This window comes from Cynoglossus semilaevis, chromosome 15 (assembly GCF_000523025.1).
Source record: "Cynoglossus semilaevis isolate Cse_v1.0 chromosome 15, Cse_v1.0, whole genome shotgun sequence".
Classification (NCBI taxonomy): Eukaryota; Metazoa; Chordata; class Actinopteri; order Pleuronectiformes; family Cynoglossidae; genus Cynoglossus; species Cynoglossus semilaevis.
Genome location: NC_024321.1, coordinates 18,969,914 through 18,979,657, shown reverse-complemented (window position 1 = coordinate 18,979,657; position 9,744 = coordinate 18,969,914). Strand labels below are relative to the sequence as shown.

At 43.0% G+C, this 9,744-nt stretch overlaps 4 protein-coding genes across 4 annotated transcripts in view; 3 read left to right on the top strand and 1 right to left on the bottom strand.

Moving 5' to 3' along the window:
• ppp2r2ba (protein phosphatase 2, regulatory subunit B, beta a) overlaps positions 1 to 1,937 on the bottom strand; it is a 24,226-nt gene extending 22,289 nt beyond the window's left edge. Inside the window, exon 1 of the mRNA XM_008327662.3 lies at positions 799 to 1,937. Within this exon, the coding sequence (XP_008325884.1) occupies positions 799 to 877 (79 nt within the window). The 5' untranslated portion in view covers positions 878 to 1,937. The remainder of the gene's footprint in view (positions 1 to 798) is intronic.
• A 139-nt stretch (positions 1,938 to 2,076) lies between these two features.
• Positions 2,077 to 4,432, top strand: rpl26 (ribosomal protein L26). The gene is made up of 4 exons (XM_008327664.3): positions 2,077 to 2,203; positions 2,792 to 2,963; positions 3,048 to 3,188; positions 4,268 to 4,432. The coding sequence occupies exons 2-4, from the start codon at positions 2,796 to 2,798 to the stop codon at positions 4,394 to 4,396; spliced, it is 438 nt and encodes a 145-aa protein (XP_008325886.1). The 5' UTR covers positions 2,077 to 2,203; positions 2,792 to 2,795; the 3' UTR covers positions 4,397 to 4,432.
• Positions 4,433 to 5,616: 1,184 nt separating this feature from the next.
• atp6v0e1 (ATPase H+ transporting V0 subunit e1) lies at positions 5,617 to 7,132 on the top strand. The gene is made up of 4 exons (XM_008327665.3): positions 5,617 to 5,857; positions 6,292 to 6,339; positions 6,571 to 6,683; positions 6,761 to 7,132. Exons 1-3 carry the CDS (start codon positions 5,754 to 5,756, stop codon positions 6,662 to 6,664), a joined length of 246 nt encoding a protein of 81 aa, XP_008325887.1. The 5' UTR covers positions 5,617 to 5,753; the 3' UTR covers positions 6,665 to 6,683; positions 6,761 to 7,132.
• A 302-nt stretch (positions 7,133 to 7,434) lies between these two features.
• Positions 7,435 to 9,721, top strand: LOC103391410 (vesicle transport protein SEC20-like). Its single transcript, XM_008327666.3, has 6 exons — positions 7,435 to 7,875; positions 8,411 to 8,503; positions 8,600 to 8,691; positions 8,770 to 8,874; positions 8,976 to 9,094; positions 9,505 to 9,721. Exons 1-6 carry the CDS (start codon positions 7,795 to 7,797, stop codon positions 9,699 to 9,701), a joined length of 687 nt encoding a protein of 228 aa, XP_008325888.1. The 5' UTR covers positions 7,435 to 7,794; the 3' UTR covers positions 9,702 to 9,721.
• The last annotated feature ends 23 nt before the right edge of the window (positions 9,722 to 9,744 follow it).

Below are 9,744 nucleotides of genomic sequence, written 5' to 3'. Positions count from 1 at the left end.
GGGGTTGGGGGGTCGGGGGGGGGTGATAGGATTCCAGGGAACGATTGAATGTAGGATTTTGTTGCCGTTCATGAGTGACTGAGCAGACTGGTTGTTGACGTACAGTACAGGCAGTTTATAGGTCATGTGACGGCTACACGCTGACCTGGATAGAACCAGTGCCACAGGGCTGAGGAGCGAGGGCGGAGCAGCAGGAGGAGGGGCAACCGTGTCCACGCTGAATAATGCAGGACACCCGTCTGCACCACCATCACCGCCGTGGAAATGTCTGGTGCTACAGCAGGGTTTAACGCCACCATGAGGCTCAAGTCAAAACAGCCAAACCACAACACTGACGGTGACCATGTCAACAGTCTGGAGCTCTGCTCCACCTACAGACGCTACAGACGCTACAGACACAGTCAACTGACGGAGTGAACGGGGGGGGGCAGGTGGATACTTGTCATGCAACTCCACCAACTGTAAAGAGTGTGTGTGTGTGTGTGTGTGTGTGTTGGCATGCTGCAGGCCTGAGGGTGGACAGACCTGAAGTCTGTAGACTCCACAAAAACAACACACACCGTGTGTTGATCTGCACCAGCTCCAGATGTGGAAACATCTCCAACTTCATGCACAGTCTGTGACAAACCAGCGGTGTGTGTGTGTATGTGTGTGTGTGTGTGTGGCTTTACAACTGTCAGCTCTAAAACTTATGCACACAAACACAGGCTGTGTGTGATGGTGTGTGTGTGTGTGTGTGTGTCAGGGACGAAAATCATGGGGAGCCTGGACACCCCTGTCCTCTGCGTCCCACCCTACCTTCTGTGTGGCAAGTGGAAGACAGTATGGTGCTGGGAGGGCGGAAGATGTAGGGGAGATAACGGGAAAAACATTTCATCTTCTTCTCCGGTTCTTGCCGACGGGTTAACAGCGATGCGTTGCGGGCTCCACATCCGCACTGCCACCACCAGCACGGCCGGTCAGAGGAGAAGCAGGGGCTGCGGGAGAGGAGAGGACCGAAACTCCCTGTGTGTCCGCGGTGCAGAAGGCTCCGGCAGCATCACTGTCCGACAGGAGGCGCAGCGGCAGCGGCAGCAGACAGCGGCTCCGTCCTGGACTGGACTCGATCGCTTCACCCGAGTGAGAGCCGGGCAGAGCGGGGGAGGGAGGAGGGCTGTCCCGTTCCTGTCCGCTCTCACAGGGAAGGTCACCGTGCGCGCGCGTGTGTGTGATCTGGCCATGAAAACAAACACTCACGCACGCGAAACTAAAGTTTGGATTATTAAGGCCAAGAGAAAACGTGACTGAGCAGTTTATGAGGAGACTTTGATCAGTGATCGTAACAATAAGACCACACTCACAGAAATATAAACAAACAACACACAAACAAACATATGTTATTAAATAAATAATAAATATACATTTAAATAAGAATCCAAACACAATTCGTGTCACGACAATTTACATTTTCACAGTACAGTGAATAAAAAGTCTTTTTTCTTTTTCTTTTGATTATTTCACCCAAATGATTGTTGTTACTGTCACCCAACAGGGAGAGAGACACGGGGTGAGGAGGAAAACCATGACTCTCAGCAGCAGAAGACCTTGGTCCAAACGACACCCACACATGAAACATGAAAACCGATTGAGTCAAATGACAGTCTCAGCAGAAACCGTTACTCATTAGGTCACAATCTTTATCTGTATTCAGTCATTCTGTTTAAAACATTTATAGTTTGATAAAAATATAAATTCTTCCATTTTTTAAGCCGTTATGTCCAAAACTATTGAGATTATTAAAACGCCCTAGAGCATCATAAAACTAAATTAAAAATGTTTACTTTTTATTTATAAGTTATCCTTATAATAACTGTATCGATCTGCTGCTAACGAACACGATAGCGTTAAATACATAAAACCAGGCGACAGAATAACAGACAGGGAGTGAAGACAGGTTGGAGGAGGGGCTCAAACTGTATGTCCTCGTGTTTTAAATGGTTTAAATGAGCACATTCTTGTTACATGTAACATAATGAGTCCTAACAATTGTACTTTAGTTGTTTTATCGACGTCCATCTGCGATAAAAGTGTGAAAAACTATCGTTGCAGAGTTCTATTTCACGCTCCCTCACTGGTAGTATCGCGATACTTGAGCGTGAACTAATGCCAGCGGAAGTGAATGAAGAGCCTCTTTTCCGCCGGCCATAGAGGAGCTTGGTTTAGGGTAAGCATTTCTGTCAGTATATTTCAGTTTCTATCGTCATCAATCCTCTATTATGTGGCGGTGTAAAGTGAATAAAAGACCTTAATACACATTAAACCCCGTCAGGTTAAAAAACGTGACCAGTATTATAGTCATTTGGTTTATCGATGGCAAAGAAAAGCCCATAGTTTTCGAGCCTCCTGTGGTTCACGGCTGTATCCGCATGTCGGTTAAGGGCTGCCGAGTTGGTTCAGTCTCGGTGTTGGCCAGAAATGTTCTGCACCTTTATCGTCTTAAGTTTATTTTTTGTGTGTTTGTTAATACAACAACTTTGAAAAACTTATCCCTAACACTGTCACAAACCGCTCTGTTATGCTAACACGTTAGCATAATTTTATTAGCCTAGCGTTCGATGTAAAGCTAACCTCTGGTTAGGAGGTGTAGTTAACAATGCAGTTTCCAAAATTAATTATCTGCCTGTCAACAATACTTAAACACGCACGTGTCATTTTAGAATTTATTAGGAGAAATTTATCCTCAATGTGTGGTGCTTTGTTGCACACCGTTCAACCACAACGTAGTTGTTATATTCTGTTCTCTTTTCCACAGCACCATGAAGCTCAATCCGTTCGTAACCTCCTCCCGCCGCAAGAACCGCAAGAGGCACTTCAATGCCCCCTCACACATCAGGAGGAAGATCATGTCTTCTCCCCTCTCCAAGGAACTCCGTCAGAAGTACAACGTGAGGTCCATGCCCATCCGCAAAGATGACGAAGTCCAGGTATTGTTTGGGAAATCATGGAAGTTTATTTACAAAAATGCAAAGTGCAATCCAATAAAACATGATTTGCCTTGTGATGAACAGGTGGTCCGTGGACATTACAAAGGCCAGCAGATTGGTAAAGTGGTCCAGGTCTACAGGAAGAAGTACGTCATCTACATTGAGCGTGTTCAGAGAGAAAAGGCCAACGGAACCACAGTCCATGTGGGCATCCACCCCAGCAAGGTCAGACCCAGAGTTCTGCCGCAGTTTACTGTTGTCAGTCCTGTATTGTGTTTGCACCACATCAGTCTGTCTGTTCACTTACACCAGCTCTGAGGTGTGAGAAAACCTCTGACGTGACTTTAAATGTCCTCGTTGAACTGACACCAAAATAAGGTATCTTTTCAGCTGTCAGTTAAGAAGTCAACTTAGTGTTAACACCATTGCATTTTAAGGAATAGTGCGTTTTATTTTCTTCAAGCCTGATTGGATGACACCTCATTAATTATAAGTTATTGGTAAAGTACAGATACTTTTTGAACCCAATTTTTATCTTATCACAAGTGAAAACATGTCCTACAGATATATAATATATCCTATAGAAAAGGTTTAAAAAAATGTCATTGATGAATTTCTCGTTGGCTTTCTTAGTGTCGAGTTGCGCTGATTCATGTACAGTACATGCTCCTTTCAGCCCCCCCCCAAAATTTCATCTTTCACTTGTGTAATTATTTTTCCACTTCAACACCTCAAGACTTTGTTGTTGTTGTTTTTTTGCCACTTGTTCCATTTTTGTATCTCTTGTTCAGAAGGTTTAGGGTGAATATTGTGATGTTAAAAAAAGGGAGATTTCCTTTTAAATCTGTTGGTCCAACGTTCTGGAATGTTACACTTTACAGTTTGTTTGGATTACAAACCTGCACGTGATGGTTTTAACTTTGAGGCATAGATGTTGTTTTTACTGTTGGAAGTAAACATTTTAAATAAGTAAATGGATAGATAGCACTTTATTAATCCCTCAGGACGTCCTTCAGGAGATTTAGGGTAAGTGTGATTAGATGAAACTGATAACCAAACAAACTAAGGAGATGCCACAACATTCCATCCTTAAATCACCTGCTCATTAATCAATGCTAATAAAAAGATGAACCCAGATGTTAATACTTGTAATGTCACAGTGGATCCAGTTTGTTTTAGTAAAATGTTATGATGGTAAACAGATGTTGGTGGAGGATGAAGTAGTGGGAAAATTTTGAATTTTTATGTAGTACAATCAACAGAACCGTATGGTAATCATTTTTTAAAATGTTTTTTTCCCGAAGGTGGTTATCACCAGGTTAAAGCTGGACAAGGACCGTAAGAAGATCCTGGAGCGCAAGGCCAAGTCTCGCTCTGATGGAAAGGAGAAGGGAAAATACAAGGAGGAGACCATTGAGAAGATGCAGGAGTAAAATATCTTTTGCTGTCAATAAACTGTGTAAAAGACCTCCATGTGGTCTGTGTCGTTTTTCACCTCTGAACCAGATGACAGTAAAGAAAAGGAGTTTAAAATCATACATGCAGCATCTTTGAGTACTACTGTATATGGTGCCTTTTTAATTTAAACCTTTGCTGAGAGAAACTAACTCACTGGGTGAAGTCAAGTCTTTGTCTTAAATGTCTGACTTCACTGAGAAAGAAAAAAAATATTAAACGTTCTTTGTAGGAATGTAGAAACTTGGAAGGAAATTTTTTGGGCAGAATTTTGAAGTGGATTACATAAAGAAAACGGTTTGAAAAAAGATGAAAATAATCGAGGTAGAAATATGTTACTGTGATTTGTAATCCTTGAACGAAACAGAAGGTGTCACAATTTTTCCATAAGTGTGTTTTTTGTCTTTTTTTTCCTTCTCATTTACAAAATTAAATGTTTTATCTTAAGTTAGAAAATCTAGAGTTCTCAAAGGTGCTTTAGTGGAGTGTATCAGTACCTGGGGATATTGTAAAAGCAAGAGCAACTATATAGTCACAGATATATAAAACTTTACTTAATCTGGAGTTCCCTCCGGGATATTATAATAATACGAACATTAAAAGAATTCACGGGGAAACCTAAAAACAAACCGCAGTTAAACCAAGTCTGAGATTTTATTCAGATTCCATTCAGTACTAACTCAGAAGAACCGGAGTGAAATGTGGAACAGGTTCCATGTCCTCCATCCCATCCTGGAGCAGAGAGTTTAACACAGGACTGGGTTTGATTTCCTGTCAACGGGCCTCAAACTCCCACTGGTGGTACTTTGTCTCCCTCTAGTGGAATACTGGGGGATGTGATTCCCGCCACGATCAGATGAGCCAGTACTTGTAATTCCATATACCTGAGCTGCTGTCTGTTAATACTGATCATAATGGTGGTTTTCAGAGGTGATTCACGCTGTCAGACGTTTCAGAGCCACTGCCTAAGAAGAACAGAAAGAACTGACTCATATATTATTCTATATATGAGCAAACGTTAATATGACATCGTTTTTATCGTCAGGTGTGTTGTAGAGGCGGCGGGTTAAGTAACAACATCCAGTGTCTCACTTCTTTGTTCACTCATTAATGTGTTAACAGTGACGCCTGGCGGTGTGAAGCGTTAAGTCAAATATGGCAGTTACAAACCCGAGGCTTACTTCCGGTCAGGAGCCGAGGCTCCGCCCCATCTCACTATCGATCATGTGACAGCTGCTGCTGCTGCTTCCTCTCCGTTTGCTGCTTTTTTAACTGAATCAAACTTCGTTTAAAGAAAAAGAAAGTTTGTTTTTTGATTAAAAAAAAGACACCATCATGGCGGAAATGAGTTTTGTCATCGCCATGTCGGTAGTAACTCTGTTTTGGGCCATAGTTGGAGGTGTCGTTCCGGTGTTTATTCCCAAAGGACCAAACCGAGGGTAAGTTTGTTAGCTGCACTTTAGCTTTCAGCTAAACAACTTTAAATCACGAAGAAACGTACGTTTTAAAACAAGTTGACACCAAGAGGTGTTAGAAGGATATTAACCCCGACGACAAACCGATATCCAGTCCCGTAGACCGTGTTAGTTTAGTTTGTCCATCAGGAGTGTGGGTTGTTTTGACGTCTCCCAGCAGTTAATCTGGTTATTGCATGTTATTATGACTATTCATAAATCACTTTACTTTTTTCCTGTCACTATAATGTTGTGAACGTATAGACTGAACGAGTCCCGTCAGAGGAAGTCGTGTCCATTAACAGTTCCTGTATTCTCCATCACCCAGTCACTGTCACGGGTTCACTGTGGCAGAAACGGAATGTCATCACCACGTGTAAAAATATTAACGTTGTTGTTATTTTCTGCTGTTTCTACAGAGTGATTATTACAATGCTGGTGTTGACTGCAGTCTGCTGCTACCTGTTGTAAGTACAGTTGTACCTGTATAGTACTGTTGTAAGTACAGTTGTACCTGTACAGTACTGTTGTGAGTACAGTTTCAGACAAAATCATTGTTTTTCTGTTTCACATTAAAACTCACTATTAGTTAATTAAAACTATTAGTTAGTACTCCAAGCTGAATTGAAAAACTTCCGACTTAGTGATTATTATTATTGTTATTATTATTGTGATTATTTTATTCTTTCTTTTCAAAGCTGGTTAATAGCCATTCTAGCCCAACTCAACCCACTGGCTGGACCTGCTCTGTCGTCAGACATCATCTGGTACCTGAGATATCACTGGCCTTAAATGAGCATACGTCATACAGGTAGAAAAAGGTCCAATGTATTTGTCATGTGGTGGACTCCATCTCTACAGTGTGTTATTACCTATATATCTTTACAGGAGAGAAGCACCGGTGCTGAGACGTATGAACGGCGTCTTCTGTTTTTGTCAGAGATGATTCCACCACAAATGCCTTAAAATCAGCTCCTGTGTTCCGTGTGACGCCAACTGCAGTGCCTTGTACAAAGACGATTGCCAAAGGAGCTGCAGGAGTTGACGTGCCTCACCGAAGCTGCAGCAAACTTCACTTCCTGTTCCTGTTCTTATGCCATGTTTAATGTTGTTGTTGTTAACAATCCCTTTCCACAAAAATATATATGTTGTACAGTGTCTTTGTTCTGACCCTGCAGTCTGTTTATATTTCTGATGAATGTCATGTGATTGATGTGAAAATAATAATTCAAAATAAATAAATAAAACGTCAATCTGTCATATTTTGTTTTCAGTTTGTGACCTGAAGCTTTGATTCATTACTGTGGTGAGAGACATAAATATTCTGTTCTAAGAACTTCAGTTAAATCCCTGTTCCCATCCCTGACAGTGGGAATGAAATGTACACAGTGTAAATGAATAAACAGTCCATATAACGTGATCTTTTTATCCCAAAGTTCACAAAATACAAGGTTTTCTTACGAAAATAAAAAGTGATTTTTCAGAAGCTGCAGTTCTGCAGTTCTTTTCTAAAAAAACGAGTAGAATAAAATAAACTTTTTCCGTTCAGAATACAGAAGATAAAGAGTTAAAGGAGTCCTGCCATCGTTGTTCCGAGGAGAAAGGGATGTTTGATTTAACTACTACACTGGTGTGGAGCTGGAGCTACCACAGAAGACTCAAACGTCTGAACAAAAGTCCAAAGATCCTCAGAGTTGAACCAACCCTCCACGACAACACGGCGCACTGCTCCTTTAAGGACAGTAACATTAATATATCACAGTCCTTTAAGTTTTCATTGTTGTCCTTTCATCTCTGCCACAGTTTCTCTGTGAATGTGTGCGAATATAATCACGTTTGTTATCGAGGAGAAAACAGCTTCGCGTTTTGAAAACTTTGAGTCACTCTACTTGCCGTAGTCAGCCGGCTACGTTGGCAGCAACATGGCGTCGTCGGATGTCAACGTTCGGATCTGTGAACAAGAAATCCTGAAATATGACCTGGAAATCAAAGCTCTGATTCAGGTGGGTGACGATACGGAGAGGTGACGAAGAACGAGGTGAAGTTTGATACTGTCACTGAGCGGAAGTGTTGGATTTAGACTGAAGTAAGCGGAGTGTAGACATGACGTCATCGTCATCTGAGAGGCTGCATCAGTTCTGTCAAATGTACAGAGCGATAAAATCACGTGACTGCTCTCCTGCTCATAAAGACATTTTTATATCTTTGTGCTCAGTTGAACTAAGAGTGAACGGTGAAACGTGTGTTTTTATTAAATGTTTGTTTTTGTCCGGAGGCTGTTTATGTTGTTAATGTGGAGAAGTGAGTCATCGTTCTCCACACACACACACACACACACATCTTCATGTTTAGACACATGAAACGGTCCGTGTCTGATGACCGTTCACAGGTGTTCTCGTGGTTTGACCTTAATGACCCGATAACTCGGTCTGTGACCTTTAGAATTTAGTAGAATTTCGTCCCAGGCTGTTGTACTCGGTGTGAGTCTGGTTCTTGGACTAAGTTCTAAGTCAAGAAGATGTTCTGTGGTGTCTTCAGGACATCAGTGAGTGCACTGGACCTCAGAGCACGCTGACCGATCTGAACGCTGACGTGAAGAAGAACTTCCACAGCCTCAGATCCAGGATCCAGGTATGGAGTCACGGTTGTTGATTGACAGGTCCATCACCTCCATCATGACTCTCTCTGTGATGAATCAAAGGAGACTTTGGTTTGTTTCTGGGCCAGGATTTGGAGCAGATGGCGATGGAGCAGGACAAGGAGTCGGACAAACAAACGTTGGTCGGTCAGGTGGAAGGACACAGGAAGCAGATGCTGAGGTGACCGCCGTCCGTCCTGATGCTGAGTGTTTCCTCTGCTTTTTTTAACATGTTTCAATAAAGTTCCTCCTGTTGCAGTAACCAGACGGCCTGGAGGAAGGCCAACCTGGCCAGCAAACTGTCCATGGACAACATGGACAAACAGTCGCTCTTTAACGGATCGGACGACGCGGTGAGACAGAGGTGGGCCGCTGACCACGTGTTTGATTTCATCAGGGTTGTATGTAGAAGGTCTCATCAGTGTCCTGGCTGCAGCTCACGCTCCTGGGTTTGATCTTCTCCAGGAAGATGACCAAAGAAGGTCTGGCCCAGACAACCAGCAACATCACAGAGAACCTGATGAACATCAGCAGGATGATGGCCCAGCAGGTCCAGCAGAGTGAGGAGACCATCACCTCCCTGGGTGAGTCAGGATGATGACGGTTTGTTATGGTGAGGGGACAAATACACACAGTGGTGCAGTGGTCAGTAGTTGTGCCTTACAGTACAAAGGTCAGAAACATGCATATTGGAGATTAGGTGTGAATAGTTGTTGTCTTTCTATGTGGCCTTGTGATGAACTGGAGAACTGTCCAGGGTGTAACACTGCCCTCTAGTGGTGTCTGTTGGGATTGAAGGATAATAAATGGAAAAATCCTAAAGTCCTGGACTTCAGACCAGTACTGTTGTCTTTAGGTGACATAAAATGACACATGCCCCCGCCCCCCGTGGACTGACTGCTCCTCTCTCAAAATGTTACTGTTAAAAAGACATAAAATGACACATGCCCCCCCCCGTGGACTGACTGCTCCTCTCTCCTCCTCCTGTCTGTAGCCACCTCCTCCAGGACTGTCCAAGAGACCAATGAAGAGTTCAAGACCATGGCGGGAACCATTCAGCTCGGGAGGAAACTCATCACCAAGTACAACCGTCGGGAGCTGACTGACAAGCTGCTCATCTTCCTGGCGTTGGCGCTCTTCCTGGCCACAGTGCTCTACATCCTGAAGAAAAGACTCTTCCCCTTTATATGATGTCCTGGACTTGACACCCCCCCACAGTGTTATTTATGTTATT

Bases quoted from the DNA above. Each gene is read 5' to 3' on its own strand.
- rpl26 (XM_008327664.3), top strand. From the start codon at position 2,796: ATGAAGCTCAATCCGTTCGTAACCTCCTCCCGCCGCAAGAACCGCAAG. The intron at 2,964-3,047 runs GTATTGTTTGGG...TGTGATGAACAG, and splicing joins GCAAAGATGACGAAGTCCAG to GTGGTCCGTGGACATTACAA. The intron at 3,189-4,267 runs GTCAGACCCAGA...TTTTTCCCGAAG, and splicing joins TGGGCATCCACCCCAGCAAG to GTGGTTATCACCAGGTTAAA.
- atp6v0e1 (XM_008327665.3), top strand. From the start codon at position 5,754: ATGGCGGAAATGAGTTTTGTCATCGCCATGTCGGTAGTAACTCTGTTT. The intron at 5,858-6,291 runs GTAAGTTTGTTA...CTGTTTCTACAG, and splicing joins CCCAAAGGACCAAACCGAGG to AGTGATTATTACAATGCTGG. The intron at 6,340-6,570 runs GTAAGTACAGTT...TTCTTTTCAAAG, and splicing joins GCAGTCTGCTGCTACCTGTT to CTGGTTAATAGCCATTCTAG.
- LOC103391410 (XM_008327666.3), top strand. From the start codon at position 7,795: ATGGCGTCGTCGGATGTCAACGTTCGGATCTGTGAACAAGAAATCCTG. The intron at 7,876-8,410 runs GTGGGTGACGAT...TGGTGTCTTCAG, and splicing joins AAATCAAAGCTCTGATTCAG to GACATCAGTGAGTGCACTGG. The intron at 8,504-8,599 runs GTATGGAGTCAC...TTTCTGGGCCAG, and splicing joins GCCTCAGATCCAGGATCCAG to GATTTGGAGCAGATGGCGAT.